At 37.5% G+C, this 17612-nt stretch overlaps 1 protein-coding gene across 3 annotated transcripts in view; it reads left to right on the plus strand.

Moving 5' to 3' along the window:
* Window positions 1-17612, plus strand: part of ANO3 (anoctamin 3) — a 427436-nt gene that overhangs the window by 280148 nt on the left and 129676 nt on the right. For all 3 annotated transcript variants that reach the window (XM_058688488.1, XM_058688489.1, XM_058688490.1), the window contains one exon: window positions 13176-13334. In XM_058688488.1, the coding sequence (XP_058544471.1) occupies window positions 13176-13334 (159 nt within the window). The remainder of the gene's footprint in view (window positions 1-13175; window positions 13335-17612) is intronic.

Consider the following 17612-nt stretch of genomic DNA (forward strand, 5'->3'; position numbering starts at 1 on the left):
TATATACCTGGGAGTGAAATTGATGATTTGGTAGCTCTATGTCCAACATTAAGAGTAATTGCCAAACTGTTTTCCAAAGCTTCTTCACGATTTTACATCCCCACTAGTGATATACAAGGGTTCCAATTTCTCCATAATCTTGCCAATACTGTTTTAATGTTTGTTGTTTTGATTGTAGCCATCATAATGGGTGAGAAATGGTTTTTCATTGTGGTTTTGATTTCTATTCCCCTAATATCTTCATTTTGTTGAAAGCTGTCAAATGTGCCTGTTGGCCTTTTTTAAAATCTTCTTTGAAGAAATCTATATCAAGATTCTTTATCCATTTTTAACTGGATTATTTGTGTTTTTAATGTTGAGTTATTAATATATTGTGAATACAAGTCCCTTTTCAGATAGATTTTTAAAAAATATTATTTCCATTCTGTGGTTTGCTTTTTCACTTTCTTAATGGCATATTTTTTTAGAACACAAAGGTGTTTAATTTTGATATAGTCTTGTCTTTTTTTTTTTCTTTCTTTCTTTCTTCCATCACTCTGCTATTGGTGTTGTATTTAAGAAATCATTACCTAACTCAGGGTCCCCCCATATTGATACGTATGTTTTAATCTAATAATTGCACAGTTTTCCTTGTTACACTTAGGTTTATGATGATCCATTTTGAGCTAACTTTTGTGTATGGTTTAAGATAGGGATCCAACCTCTTTTGCAAATGGACATGCAGTTGTTCAGGCACCATTTGTTGAAAAGGCCATTTTTCCCCCATTGAATTTCCTTGGCAGTTGTTGAAAGTCAATTGACCATAAATTTATGGGTTTATTTCTGAACTAGAACTTATGTTTGAATACAGTCTAAAGTACAATAATTTTATTACATGGTTATCTAATTTATCTAAATCAGCATTGCTTACTGAAGCATATGTATCTTCACTTTCTTTTCTAACTTTATTGAATTCTATTTCTTTAGCTTATTAGTTATTTAGAAGTTTTATTTTTAAATTTATCGGTGTTTGTGTCCACTATTTTTGTTTTTTTGTTTTTTGGTTTTTTTTAATTGATTTCTACATCTTTACCCAGAGCAGCCACACTATTGACTTGCCAGCATGTGTTATGGTTTTCTACTTTTTTTCCTACCTTGAAGCTAGAGTTATCATATTTTCCTGCTAATTCCTCTGGAATTTCAATAGGCATACATTTTATTTTATCTATCACTTCTAAGTGTTTTATGACATAAGGGTTTTGAAATTATGTTGTTGGCCGTATTGCTAGAATCACAACCTTGATTTTCTGGTTTTGTGCCCTACTTCTAAAACTTGGTGCTAGGTTTTTACTGGTGGTACTTTACATCTCTTCATTTTCCCCTTTAGACATTATTACAAGGGTCAAAAAGAGTGCCATCTTCTAAAGTATGGGCTTTGTGTTCCAGTTGATTTGTGAAATTTGGTAACCTTGAGTTAGATCAGAGACCGCTTTTCATTTTGGAGTAAGAGAAGACCTGTCTCTTATTTTCTCCTTCACGTTGTCAAACATGCTTACTCAGGTAAAATAGGTCTCAGTTGTCATTTACAGTTTTTTCTGAAAAGAACTTTGAAGCACTTTAAAGAGTGAATTAAGGGCGCCTGGGTGGCGCAGTCGGTTAAGCGTCCGACTTCAGCCAGGTCACGATCTCGCGGTCCGTGAGTTCGAGCCCCGCGTCGGGCTCTGGGCCGACGGCTCGGAGCCTGGAGCCTGTTTCCGATTCTGTGTCTCCCTCTCTCTCTGCCCCTCCCCCGTTCATGCTCTGTCTCTGTCTGTCCCAAAAATAAATAAAAAACGTTGAAAAAAAAAATTAAAAAAAAAAAAAAAAAAAAAAAAAGAGTGAATTAAGCTGCCAGATATTTATGTATCATTCTGCACAGAAATAAAAACCCTAGCCAAAGTTCATTGAAAAAACTTTAGGGGTCTTAGAAAATAGCTTCTTGGAGAAATATTTGGGGAAAAGAAAACTATCATGGAATGTCAGAGCCATAAACGCCCTTTATCTGTTTGTTAGAGCATCCCTCCTTGATTCATGGTAGGGAATTGAGAGAGGAAACGCCAATTGTCTGAAGCCACAGCAGTAAGGATAGAAGTATGAGTAAACCCAGATTCTTTTCTTTTCTTCCTTTTTTCCATTTTAGTGTCCTCTGTTGTGACATTTTCCAAACCGATATGTTATTCCCCCGGTTATTCTATTGAGGAGTTTGGTGAGTGAGACTATAAGCCTTCCTTCTCTCATACACTATTTCATGATTTCTTTCTTTTTATTTTTTCATGTTTGTTTATTTTTGAGAGAGAGAGTGTGTGTGTGAGAGAGAAGGAAAAGCAGAGAGAGCGGGGGATAGAGGATCCGAAGGGGACTCTGCACAGACAACAGAGAGCCAGATGCAGGGCTTGAACTCAGGAACCATGAGATCATAACCTGAGCCGAAGTTGGACGCTCAACCAACTGAGACCCTCATGATTTCTTTTTAAAGTCAACTTTTAATCATTTAAATAAGTTCTTTAATTTTTATCTAATTTATATAGTGTCCCTTGTGATTTCTTTTTAAAGTCAACTTTTAATCTTTTAAATATTTTTTTAATTTTTATCTAATTTATCCATCTTACTTTGACAGACTCTAGGATGGTCTCAATGATCTCTGCCTCCTGGTACTCATACTCTTGCATAATCCTCTTCCCTATGACTTTCTTCTAAACACTAGAATAAAGCAGAGGTGGTGAGGTATCACGTCTTTGATTATGTTACATTACATAAAACTCTGTCTGGCTTTCAGACTCACTCTGGAGACTCTTCTTTTTGGTTTCCTGAACTAATTGCCATGTTGGGAATACCCAAATGTCAAAGAACAGTAGGAAGCTTCAAGGGGCTGAGGTTGGCCTCCAGCTAACAGCCAGCACAAGGAAATGAATTCTGCGAAGGTTCTGAGTTATCTTGGAAGTGGATTCTCCCAAGTCAGGCCTTAAGATAAGAGTAAAGCCCCACTGACACCTTGCTTGAAGCTTTGTGTGGTGTAAGCAAAGGACCCAGCTAAGCTCTGCCTGAACACCTGATCCATGGGAATGTATGATAATATATCTGCATTGTTCTAAGCTCCTAAGTTTGTGGTAATTTTTTTTAAAAAATGGTGTAGCCACTCTGGAAAACAGTATGGAGTTTCTTCAAAAAATTAAAAATAGAACTACCCTATGACTCAGCAATTGCACTACTAGGAATTTACCCAAAGGATACAAAAATGCTGATTCGAAGGGGCACATGCGTCCCAGTGTTCCAGGGGCACATGCGTCCCAACGATATCAACAATAGCTAATTTATGAAAAGAGCCCAAATGTCTATCAACTGATGAATGGATAAAGCAGTTATGGTACATATATAAAATGGAATACTACTCAGCAATGAAAAAGAATGAAATCTTGCCATTTACAACAACATGGATGGAACTGGAGGCTATTATGCTAAGCAAAACAAGTCAATCAGAGAAAGACAGATGTGTAATTTCACTCATATATGCAATTTAAAAATCACAACAGATGAACATAAGGGAAGAGAAGGAAAAATAAGATAAAAACAGAGAGGGAGGCAAACCATAAAAACTCTTAAGTACAGAGAGCAAACTGAGAGTTGCTTGAAGGGGGTGGGTGTGTGGGAGAGTGGGTTAAATAGGTGATGGGCATTAAGGAGGGCACTTTTCTGGATGAGCGTTGGGTGTCTTATCTAAGAGATGAATCACTGGGTTCTATTCCTGAAGCCAAGGCTACAGTGTATGTTAACTAATTTGAAAAACAAAACAAAACAGTTTATTTTGAGAGAGAGAGGGAGAACACAAGTGGGGAAGGGGCAGAGAGAGAGAAAAAACCCCAAGCAGCCTCCACACTGTTAACACAGAGCATGATGTGGGGCTTGATCTCATGAACTGAGAAATCATGGCCTGAGCCAACATCAAGAGCCAGACACTTAATTGACTGAGCCACCCAGGCACCTCTGTGGTAATTTTGTGCAACAATAGATAACTAATACATAAAATATGGTATTCTGATACATAAAAATCCAGCCTCATCGGTGAATGCTTGGTGTATCATTAATGAAGCAAACTGGAAATTCTTTATCTAGCTAAAATACCCACCAGGTGCTTGTCAGCAGGCCAGGCAAATATAATCAACAATATGCTCTGACTGACTGAAACAGACTCGAAGTTTTGAGTAAATTATTTTTGCATAATTCATAAGCATTAATTGAATCGATTCAATAAAAATTAAGCCAGCAAGATGCTCTATCAACACAATTCCAAGTATTTAGCTTGACAAAAATTACAATGACCTAATCTCATGAGTCTCTTTACTTTAAGAAGCTATGTTTCCTAAGAAAAACTTTTTTTTTATACTTTCCTGGATACACAGAGGGATCCCTCTTTACAATTTCGTCTCTCTCCTCTATATTCCTACTTAATAACATCACATAATAATAATAGTAATAAGAAGAAGCATGTCTGTAATATTTTCATTCTTTTTAATGTTTATTTATTTTGACACAGAGGGAGAGAACACATTGTGAAAGAGAACGAGGGGAGGGGCAGAGAGAGAGAGGAAGAGAGAGAATCCCAAGCAGGCTACATGCTGTCAGCTCAGAGCCCAGTGCAGAGCTTGATCTCCCAGACCGTGAGGTCATGACCTGAACTGAATTCAAGAGTCAGATGCCTAACCGACTGAGCCACCCAGACGTCCCAACATGTCTGTAATATTCTAAATAAATTTGACTCCTGTCATTTATGCATCATTGCATTTAACATGCATTTATTGAGTGCCCTATGTGTACATTCAATGATAAGATGTTAAAACGGACAAGAGACAGTCTTGTGTGCACATTGCCATACTTAATTTTCACTTCACAACAACTGTATGAACTACTGATATTTATACCCCCTTTTATAGCAAAAAAAAAATTTGACTGCTATCTATAACTTGAATCTTATTTCCTATCTTCAAATCCCATTTTTCTTTTTATTCACTAAAAGGAAAGGGCCTGCTTCTCTTTTAATAATGTGAAATGGCCTTTATTTTTTTTTTTAAATTTTTTTTCACGTTTATTTATTTTTGAGACAGAGACAGAGCATGAACAGGGGAGGGGCAGAGGGAGAGGGAGACACAGAATCCGAAACAGGCTCCAGGCTCTGAGCTGTCAGCCCAGAGCCTGACGCGGGGCTCGAACTCACAGACCGCAAGATCATGACCTGAGCTGAAGTCGGCCACCCAACCGACCAAGCCACCCAGGCGCCCCTGAAATGGCCTTTATTTATATTCTCCCAAGGCACCAAACTTTTTTTGCACCTTAATTTTATTGCATCTTGTATTAATTTCTTTACTATACCTGCCTTACAGGATATAATCTCATTCTGCTTTGTTTATTACTATATTTTCAGACCACATGTGCATTTAGTATTGCTGGGAAATGACAATAAGAGATACAAGGTAGTTTGTAAGGTTTATGACACTTAACTTAGTCTTTTAAAAAACTTAAAAAAAAATTTTTTTAACGTTGATTCATTTTTGAGAGAGACAGAGCATGAGTGGGGAAGGGGTAGAGAGAGAGGGAGACACAGAATCTGAAGCAGGCTCCAGGCCCCAGGCTCCAAGCTGGCAGCACAGAGCCCGATGTGGGGCTTGAACCCACAAACTGTGAGTTGATGACCTGAGCTGAAGTCAGACGCTGAACCAACTGAGCCACCCAGGCGCCCCTAAAATTACTTTATTTTTTAGAACAGTTGTAGGTTCACAGAAAAATTGAGCAGAAAGTCACAGATTTCCCATATAGCCTTGCCTCCACACATTTAGCCTGTCCCGTTATCAACATCCCCTACCAGAGTGGTACCTTTATTATAGTTTACGAACCTGCATTAACACATCATAATCACCCATAGCTTACAACAGGGTTCACTCTGCTGCTGTACGTTCTGTGCATTAGGACAAGTGCATAATGATATGTATCCATCACTATTGTATCACGGAGAGTGATTTCACTGCCCTGAGGATACTCTGTGCTCTGCCTCTCATCCCTCTCTCTCTCCTATCCTTGGCAACCGCTGATTTTTTGCTGTCTTCATAGTCTTGCCTTTTCCAGAATGCCGTTAGTTAGAATCGCACAGTATGTAGACTTCTCAGATCTCCTTCTTTCACTCAGCCATGCAATCACCTTTGAAGCTGAAAAAAAAGCGTTATATGATTTAAAAACAAATCACCAAACTTTGGATGCTATGAAGTCACCCAGCAACAGGAAGAGCAGGCATTCTTTAGTCCTACACATTCCCAAGTGTCTCTCTTTGCCTAAAAGTCTTCCTGGAAGAGTGAAATTCGAGAAGTAGACCTAGCTTGAGATTGGAGTATGGTCTGGAATGTCTGTAGTATGCTTTGTTATTGTTCAGTCTCTGTTGTGTATATATATGCCCTTTGGAAGCTACAAAGGGCAAATGGCTTTGTCCCACCTGTCACGTATCCTGGGGGCAGGTGAGGCTGCACAATCCATCTGTGCCTGCCTCTAGGTCAGGGTAAGGGGCAGTGGCTTACTCCCTTCCCTGAAAGAGAAGAGGCTCTGCCCTGCTTCTCCAAAACCTCATTCCTTCATCCGGGGGTTACACAGAGCCACACAGCTTACACACCCAGTTGGTGTCAAGGAAAAGGGAGACAAAGGGAATTGCTATGGAAATCCCAGATGGGATAACGTGCTCTTTGGCTACCACAGGACCTTTCCATCTGCCTCAATCTCAGCATCTGTGAAATGGGGGGAAAACAGTACTTATATCAGTTTTTGTGAGCATGAAATGTGTAAACATATGCAAAGTGTGTAGAACAGTGCTTGGTTTCTGTTCAGCTCATGTTAGTGTTATTTCTTTAAATACTAATTTATTAGTTATTATTTTTTTAAAAAGCAGTTTTCTCTACCAGGTGTAGTAGGAGCTAGAATACAATCTACCATCTGATAAGGATACCCCAGAGTCACTGATTTAGAGAATATTTGTATTTCTTTTGTTAAACTTTATTTTAATGTTTATTTACTTTTTTTGGAAGGGGGAAGGGCAGAGAGAGAGGAAGACACAGAGTCTGAAGCAGACTCTGGGCTCTGAGCCGTCAGCACAGAAAATATTTGTATTTCTTTTTATTTCTTTTATTACTTTTAATTATTTTTTTAACGTTTATTTCTGAGAGAAAGACAGAGCATGAGTGGGGGAGAGGCAGAGAGAAAGAGAGAGAGAAAGACAGACAGACAGACAGAATCTGAAGTAGTCTCCAGGCTCCGAGCTGTCAGCACAGAGCCCAACCTGGTGCTAGAACCCACAAACCTCAAGAACATGACCCAAGCCAAAGTCGGAGGCTTAACCAACTGAGCCACCCAGATGCCCCTAATATTTGTATTTCTTTTTTTTTTTTTTTTTTTTTAACGTTTATTTTTGAGACAGAGAGAGACAGAGCATGAACGGGGGAGGGGCAGAGAGAGAGGGAGACACAGAATCGGAAACAGGCTCCAGGCTCTGAGCCATCTGCCCAGAGCCCGACGCGGGGCTCGAACGCACGGACCGTGAGATCGTGACCTGAGCCGAAGTCGGACGCTTAACCGACTGAGCCACCCAGGCGCCCCCTTAATATTTGTATTTCTAAAGATGATGTGGACTAGCAAGAGGGTTGACATTCTGTTGAGTAGGCAATAAGCCTGGCCAGATTCTTATCCACAGTGAAAGCCACTGTATAGCATTGAAGTCTGATTTTTTTGGTATTCCTATGACTCATAATTAAAGATTATTTGCATAGGAAAGTTTGCATAGTAATTACATTTCTGACATGTTTTAAGTTAAGCGAGGTGCATTAAAAGATATATGTATTAATATACTTTTTATCCCCAAGGACACTTAGAAAATTAAAGCATTCTTCTCCTGTTAAGTATCATTTTAAAATGGAAAATTTTTATGACAGAAAAGCCAGAATTAGTATTAATTCAGCAGCACTTAGTAAATTTCTACTCACGTGCAGGATTTCTTCTGACCTACAGTGCATGGTGTATTTTCTGTTAGTTTATTTTAACAGAGATTGCTTTTATTGTTGTAAGTATGTGACTTTCTTGACAAAACTGTTTCTCATTTGTCTGGAACTGAAAAAAAAAGATTAAAACCTCTTCTTTTCTGTATAATAAGTAAGGCCAACAATAAGAGCTATTGTGAGCAATGGCTTTAACTGTGAAATGAATCGTAGTTACATACTGAGGCTATTTGGATTTTTCTCTAATTAAGGAGGGTAAAGCCGGAACTTCTGAGTAAAATATGGCATCAGACTATTGACATCTAGACTGTCATTTCCCAATTTCCCATCGATGATTGCCAAAAAAGGATACAGAAATGCAAAATCAAACACCACTGCTGAAACCCAATGAAAAAGATTTTCATTATTTGAAGATTTGGTAGGAAAAGATGAAACACAAGTGTGAAACACAGTCATTTGGCCTGAAGACAGCCTGATGGGTCCCCAAATGACAGTGGAGAGTTGGGCTAACCTGGCCCGTCATTGGTCCTCAACGTTGGGCTGCTGGAGCCACACAGCCAAGGAAACTAAGCATCCACTGCCCTTCTCAACAATGGCAATCTTGTGAGCAAGCCAGAGTCCTGCCTGCTCCCACTGCCTTGCCCATCCGTGCCTCTCTCTCTCTCTCTCTCTCTCTCTCTCTCTCTCTCTCTCTCACTCTCTCCCTCTCCCTCTCCCTCTCCCTCTCCCTCTCCCTCTCCCTCTCCCTCTCTCTCAATCCAAACAGAATCAGAAATAGCCAGTAGAAGGACATGGCAGTAATTGGTTGCATTCTAAATAGCAGAATTTGGATAAAAAGACTGTTACAGGTGGGAGCAGGTACTGGCTCCCATGCATACTGTACTGTCTTATGCCAGAGTATAGCAAACTAAGTCAATTTTTAAAGCATAGACCAGGACTTTGTAATCAAGAAGAGTCCATCTGTACAGAGACATGTTCCATGAAATCTTGAAAGACACCAGAAAAGGCATCTTACAAGACACCTGGGGTGGCTCAGTCAGTTCAGCGTCCATCTTTGGCTCAGGTCAGGATCTCACAGTTTGTGAGTTTGAGCCCTGCATCCATCTCTGTGCTGAGAGCTCAGAACCTGGAACCTGCTTTGGATTCTGTGTCTCCCTCTCTCTCTGTTCCTCCCCTGCTCACACTCTGTCTATCTCTCTCTGAAAAATAAATAATGATTCAAGAAAAAATTTTTGAAGACACCATAAATTGAAATAAAGCCTGTATACAACAAACTTCATTCTAAGTTAAGATTGGCATACTGCTAAGGTTGAAAACAAACTTTTCATGGGAATCAGCAATTTTGTCCTAGGTACATACTGACAGAAATGTATGCACACATCTATTGCAAGGTATACACATGAATGTTTATTAAAAATAGGCAAGACTGGAAATAAATAGCCCAAATACTCATCATTAGTAGAAAGCAAAAATAAATTTCATTGTTTTTTTAATCTTTATTTATTTTGAGAGAAAGAAAGAGAGGGAGCATACAAATTTTATCTTATTTTTTGTGACAAGAACTGACTTTTTTGATCTCACAAGGTCAGACAACGTTGAGACTGCTATCTGTGCATTATCTCATTTAGTCACAACAATAATCTTATACTGTTGATAATATTATTATATTTGTTTAAAAGCTGTGGGAACTGATGCTGAGCAGTGAGATTAAGTAACATGTCTACAAACACAGTTAATTAAAACACCAGTCGGTCTAATGCAGAAATCAGTACCTTAACCAGTGTATCATACTGCATCTTACTAACTCAAGTGTATGGTTGACATGTAATCAGTCAGCAATCACTTACAGGTTAATGACCTGACCTAATTTTATATCTGCCTGACAGAGGACTGTGGTAAACTCCCCAAGATAACAGGACCCTTAGTGGCTACTGGCACCTGTTAATAAGTCTTCCTCTGGTACACCTGGGGATTTTTCAACTCTATTCCTGCACATATTAGATAACATTGTAACTAAACAATTACATTCCTGCACATATTCCTGCACATATTAGATAACATTGTAACGAAACAATTACATGCCTACTACTCCCCAGACAGGATAAAATCCCTAAAAGTCTTTTGTGTCCTCTTATTTTTATCCCTCGAGTTTAACACAGTACATAGCACACAATAGGTGTTTGATGAATGCTTGTTAGATTCAAAAGAATAAATTCTGGAAAACATACGCAGGTCACAAATTTTATTTTACCATAATTTTATTTGAAAAATTCTCAAAAATGTGTTTTCATGCAAATAGGCAGACTTCTATTGCTGTTTTGCAAATGTGCTAAAATCTTTGCAAAGTGTTCTTTCTCCACGTGAGCCATAACATGCATATTTTTGGGATACTCTTTAGGAAGACCAGCTTTGCTGAAAGTACCTGAGCTTTATGGTTTGCAATGCATTACATAATTAAGTTGTTGTCAACACTGTTGAAAGATAAGGTACCTGATGGATGATCAGCATCCCAGGTTCTCTGAGCAAAACTAGTTTTATTCTATCTTCTGGGAATAATAAACATGAAAACTCTGTTTCTAAATTAAATTCATTCTGCATTGTAATTGGAAAGCATTTCACTATTCCAGGTAACTTAAGAGAAGAGTCTTGATTTCATGTTCAAACAACCTTATGATTTCAAACAATTAAAGAAGTTGTTCTTTTGGTGACTAAACACAATGATATATAATAAATTTCCTGTCAGTTCTGCTTTTAAGCAACAGATTTGAGCAGGTTAATCAGCATCTTGGTTAATGGGTGCCATATATGTATTAAAATAAAATATAAACTCATAACCTTAAAATTTTATAGAGCCTGTACAATGTTTTTTTAAGCATAATTCAGGAGATATTTCCAAATCTCACCATACTTCTGTATTACCATTTTGATAGCTATTTTTCGTTCTGCCTGGTAAAACTCATCTAATAATTTAGAATTCATAAAATAATTAGACAATAAATTAGAATTCTAGTTAATGTAGTTTGATTGTGAACACATTTTTCAGAAACAAAAAAGTTGTGAATAATGCCTAAGGTCACTTATTGTGAAAAAAAATGGCAGTTTTTTAATGGTAAAACAGCTGTTTCTCTGGGAGAGTTTAGCATTTGTTTTGCTTAGACTTAGAACAATGGGTAACAATAACTATCAGAGTTCCACTTTCAGTCTATGCTGCTCTTAAAATATGAAAAGCACATAAAATTGATTAAATACTATCTTGTCTCCTCACAGTTTTCCTACCAACCCATCATTTACTTCCAGGTCTTCTCACTGAAGGACTCTTGCCTTCGCCTAGGATTAAATATGTTTTTAATATCATAAAAATCAGAAGACACTAAATAATGAACTGGAGGTCCACCTGGGTGGCTCAGTCAGTCAAACGTCTCAGTCTTGATTTTGGCGCAGGTCATGGTCTCAAGGTTCATGAGTTCAAGCCCCCATCCGTCTCTGTGCTGACAGTGCAAACAAAGCCCGCTTGGGATGTTCTCTCTCTCCCTCCCTCTCTGCTCTTCCCCTGCTCATTCTCTCTCTCTATCTCTCTCTCAAAATAAATAAACATTAAAATTTTTTTAAATAATCAACTGGAGAGGGTGGTATACTTTATGCAAAAGAAAATGAAGAAGGAAATTTGTATATGATTTTATTTTAGCCCAGTCCTTGCTGAAATTACCATGAAGATGTCTGGAGGCAGTGGATGGTACGTATAAAACAAAGGGCACACCATGGCTATCAGTTCTGCTGTAATTTTGTGATTATTTATCTTAACCTGTTTTAATTTGATTTGTTGTAAATACTGGAGGTGAGAGGAGGAGATGTGTCAATATGATCTCTTCTTGGTTTTCTATTCTTGAGGTCAGCCTTACCTGGACACACAGGATTATGGATGTTGCCTTCCTTTCTTCCTCCCACAAATATTTATTGATGCCCACTCTGTATCTGATTTGGGGTGAGATGTCTGGAATAATCTGAGACAAAACAGTAAACAATCCTTGATCAGGCAGATGGTAAACAAAAGATAATAAATGGTTTCGTGTCATATAACATGTTAGGAGTTAGTAAGTGTGAAGGAACTTGAAGGGTCTTGAGGAGAGCAGTTAAATGCTGTAATTTATGATGTGGAGGATCACTCAGGTGTCTCAACTATCATGCAAGGTGTATCTTGCAAGGCAGGCATTTGGTGGAAAATTGCCAGTCTATAAAAAAATGCTTGGGCGAATGGGCAGAGCAAGGTGAGGGCCATACAGCAGTCTTGATGAGCAAGTGATTAAGCTTGATAAGTAAGCTGTCTTAGTTGGATCACAGTTTTATATCCACTGGACAAGTATCTCTGGAGCAAGCAGCTCAGGAATTATTTTTCAGTTTAGTGTTGTTGAACAGAGCTTTAGAAAATTATACCTATCTGAATATTATTTAATATTGGAAATTATGTTGGCTTCAGTACTTATGTTAAGACTTAATGTCTTAATTTTTGCAATGGGAGTTGTAAGTATTAAAAAAGATCAAACATGTAAGGCACTTATGTCTGAGCCTGATGTTGAATAAATAAATACTCAGCATATGCTAGCTGATATTATTTTTACAGGACCTTACTAAATAAAACTTAGTATATGCATTTCGATGCCAGCGTCAGAGAACCCAGGGTCTGGTATCAGACTGCCTAATTTCAAATTCTGGAACATCGCTTGCTAACTTGTCTCCTATTACAGACTTCAGACTTTCTTTTTTTTTTTTTTTTTTTTTTTACATTTTTTATTTATTTTTGGGACAGAGAGAGACAGAGCATGAACGGGGGAGGGGCAGAGAGAGAGGGAGACACAGAATCGGAAACAGGCTCCAGGCTCCGAGCCGTCAGCCCAGAGCCTGACGCGGGGCTCGAACTCACGGACCGCGAGATCGTGACCTGGCTGAAGTCGGACGCTTAACCGACTGCGCCACCCAGGCGCCCCCTGACTTTCTTTAATCAACTTTCCCATATCTCATAACTGGAATGTAAAAACACATTTTTGCTTTTGGAGTGCCAGTGTCCAAACCAAAGTGACTGAGACCAAAACGGTGTGTTTGTCTAGCCTACACTATTAACAGTCATTGCTTTGTTTGCAGAATGACATGAATTACATAGCATCCAGTGGACTTCTATTCAAAGATGGCAAAAAACGGATTGATTACATCCTGGTGTATAGAAAGTCAAATATACAATATGACAAAAGAAACACATTTGAAAAGAACCTCAGAGCCGAAGGCCTGATGTTGGAAAAGGAGGTAGGTGCTTTGATAACACTAGTCGTGTGGTAAAATATGCTGGAAGAGATATAATCTCATATGTTTTAATATGGGAAGTGTATACCACATGGCTTTATAAAATGTATAGTTATTTTCTCCCACATAAAAGAAATACATATGTACAGTCCCACTTAAATATGTATTCCTTTTTTACTTATACATTTCCGTAAATTTAAATATTTTTCAAAGGGCATAACTATTTTTACAGTTTTAAAAATTGAAGAAGGAATAATTATACCTATATAAAGTGTAGAAAACCCTATGAAAATAAAAATGTTAAAAGAAAAGAGTGCCAAGCTGTTAATGTCTGGGTTTCAATATTGGAATGAATGATTTGCTTCACAATCCTTTTTTTTTTTTAATGTTTTTTTTTTTTCAGACTTTATTTTTTTTTTTAATTTTTTTTTCAACGTTTTTTTTTTATTTATTTTTGGGACAGAGAGAGACAGAGCATGAACGGGGGAGGGGCAGAGAGAGAGGGAGACACAGAATCGGAAACAGGCTCCAGGCTCCGAGCCGTCAGCCCAGAGCCTGACGCGGGGCTCGAACTCACGGACCGCGAGATCGTGACCTGGCTGAAGTCGGACGCTTAACCGACTGCGCCACCCAGGCGCCCCTTCAGACTTTATTTTTTAGGGTAGTTTTAGATCACAGAAAAATTGAGAGGAAGGTACAGAGATGTCCCATATAGCTCCTGCTCCCATACACCATCTCCCATTATCAACATCTCCCACCAGAGTGGTACATTTGTTATAATTGATGAACCTACATAGACTCCTTATTGTCATCCGGAATCCATAGTTTACATTAGTGTTTGCTCTTGATGTTGTACATTATGTGGGTTTGGGAAAATGTAACATGTATCCACCCTATAGAATTATGCAAAGTATTTTTACTGCCCTAAAAATCCCATGTGTTCTGCCTATACATCTCTCTGCCACCCTATTCATTCGCCTGTATAAGGGCATCTTGGTTGCTTCCAAGTTTGGGTAATTATGAATAAAGCTGCTTTAAACATCCTAGTGCAGGTTTGTGCATGGACAGAAATTTTCAACTTTGAGTAAATATCAAGGAGTGGATTGCTGGATCATATGCTAAGAGTATGTTCATTTTTGCAAGAAACCTTCATAATGTCTTCCCAAATGGCTATACCATTTTGCACTCCCACCAGCAATAAATGAGAGGTCCTGTTGTCCAATTCCTCACGAGTATTTGCTGTTGTCAGTATTCTGGATATTGGCCATTCTAATGGGTGTCTAGTGGTAAGCTCATTTTTTTATTTGCATGTTCCTGACGGTGTATGAAGTAGAGCATCTTTTAATATGCTTATTTGACATCTATATATCTTTCTTGGTGAGGTGTATGTTAAGACTTTTGGCTTATTTTTAAATTGAGTTGTTTGTTTTCTTATTGTTGAGCTTTAAGAGTTATTTGTATATTTTGGAATAGCAGTTCTTCATCAGATGTGTCTTTTGCAAGTATTTTCTCAGTTTGTTGCTTGTTTTTAAAATTTTTTTTTAACGTTTATTTATTTTTTGAGACAGAGCATGAACGGGGGAGGGGCAGAGAGAGAGGGAGACACAGAATCAGAAGCAGGCTCCAGGCTCCAGGCTCTGAGCCATCAGCCCAGAGCCAGACGCAGGGCTCAAACTCACGGACCGCGAGATCATGACCTGAGCTGAAGTCGGACGCTTAACCGACTGAGCCACCCAGGCGCCCCAGTTTGTTGCTTGTTTTATCATTTCCTTTGACATTGTCTTTCACAGAGTAGAAGCTCACTAGTTATTTTTTTATAGTTATTAATTGATCTTCAAATGTTGAACCAGCCTTGCATACTTAGGATAGATCCCAATGGGTTGTGGTATATAGTTCTTTTTATACATTGTTGGGTTCTATTTCCTAATATTTTGTTGAAGAATTTTGCATGTATGTTCATGAAAGATATTAGCCTGTAGTTTTTTGTTTTGTTTTGTTTTTGTTTTTGTTTTGTTTTTGTCTTTTTTTCTTGGAGTGCCTTTGTATTTTGGTAATAGTGCTGGCCTCATAGAATGAGTTAGGAAGTTTCCCCTCTACTTCTATACTCTGAAAAAGATTGTAGAAAATTGGCACAATTTCTTCCTTAGATGTTTGGTAGAAATCATCAGTGTACCCATCAGAGCCTGGTGCTTTCCATTTGGGAAAGTTATTAATGATTCAGTTTATTTAATAGATACACATCTATTCAGGTTGTGTATTGTTTGCATGTGAGTTTTGGCAGATTGTGTCTTTAAATAAATTGGCTCATTTCATCTAGGTTGTCAAATGTGAGCAAAGAGTTAACCATAGTATTCCTTTATTAATCTTTTAGTTATAGCGCAGTCCCCTCTTTCATTTCTGATATGGATGATTTGTGTCTTCTCTCTATTTTTCTTACTAGGCTGACTAGAGGCTTATTGATTTACTGATCTATTCAAAGAACCAAACATTTCATCAATTTTTTCTGTTGTTTTTTCTGTTTTCAATTTTATTGATTTATGAAAGAATTCTATTTTATTGAAATATTGTTGACCATAATGTTATAGTATGCTCTTATTCTTTTCTTCTGTTTACTTTGGATTTAAGTCGCTCTTTCTTTTTTTAGTTTCTTAAAATGAAAACTTAGATGATTAACTTTAAACCTTTCTTTTTTTTTTAATATATGCAGTTAATGCTATAAATTTACCCCTAATCACAGCTTTCACTATACTTAAAGTTTACATAAGTTAAACTTTGATAAATTATGTTTTTATTTTCATGTAGTAGAAAATTATTTTTCCTCTCTGGAGCTTTCATATTTGTCCTATGTGTCATTTGTAAGAATGTCATTTAATCTGCATATATTTTGGGAATTTCCAGTTATCTTTCTGTTATTGGTTTCTAGCTTAATTCCACTGTGGTCTAAGAGCAGACACTGGATGGTTTCTCTTCTTTTAAATTTGTTAAGATGTGTTTTATGGCCCAGAATAATTAATCTTCTTGAATGGTTCATGTGAGTTTGAGAAAAATGTACATTCTCTTGTTGTTGGATAAAGGAATCCATAGATGTCAATTACAATTATAGATGTCAATTACAGCAATAGTTGATTGATGGTGTTATTGAGTTCAACTATTTCCTTACTGGTCTTCTGCCTGTTGGATCTGTGTATTTCTGATACAGAAGTGTTGAAGTCTCCACCTGTGATAGTAATTCATTTGTTTCTCCCTTCAGTTCCGTCAGTTTTTGCCTCACATAATCTGGCATTCTTATCTGGTACATACACGTTAAGGATGGTTGTGTCTTCTCGGAGAACTGGCTCCTTTATCGCTATGTGATGCCCTTCTTTATCCCTGACAACTTTTCTTTCCTTGAATGCTTTTCTTAAGTGTTCTTTAAAGGATGTTGTATTTTTCTAGTGAAACAATAAAACTACTAATGGTTACTAGAAAAAAATGGAAAATAGAAAGGAGGTAAAAGCCTATTTTTCATACTCCTATTATCAAAAAAAAAAAAAAAACCTCTTGCTATTTTAGTTAAACTCCTAAGGTCTTAAAAAACACATATTAAATACATATTTATCACGTTACAGAATGAAAACATCTTAATGTGAAAACTGAAAGTAAAAAAAAAGTGCAAAATAAAAAGCCAAAGTTCACATCTACTATCGCCCAAATCATATTCTTTTATTTTTTAGTAGCCTTGTTAATGTCTTGATTTTATTTTGCTGAGTGTCCTAAGTATATTTTCTAGATATATACAAATATGCATATATTTTTTAGAAAATTTAGTCATGATATGCATTATATTCTACTACTCAATTCTGTTATTTAACAATATATTATGAATATCTTAAATTGCCTTTATATTTAGATACAACTCATCTCTTTTACTAGGTGTATAGTATTACATCTTGGGGATTTAGTCAACCATTCCCCTATTCAGAGAAAAAAAATTTTTTTTAATTTTTTTTACATTTATTTATTTTTGAGAGACAGAGAGAGACAGAGCACTAGTGGGGGAGGGGCAGAGAGAGACTGAGACACAGAATCTGAAGCAGAGCCCAGGCTCTTAGATGTCAGCACCAGGCCTGACGCAGGGCTCGAACTGTGAGATCATGACCTGAGCTAAAGTCGGACGCTTAACCAACTGAGCCACCCAGGTGCCCCAAGAAAAACTTTAAATTACATCTTTGAGGGACTCCTAATTTACTACAAGTGGGATTTAACTACTTTTCTAGAAAATTAGATGGACAAGGTGAAAAA

This window comes from Neofelis nebulosa, chromosome 10 (assembly GCF_028018385.1).
Source record: "Neofelis nebulosa isolate mNeoNeb1 chromosome 10, mNeoNeb1.pri, whole genome shotgun sequence".
NCBI classification, from domain to species: Eukaryota; Metazoa; Chordata; class Mammalia; order Carnivora; family Felidae; genus Neofelis; species Neofelis nebulosa.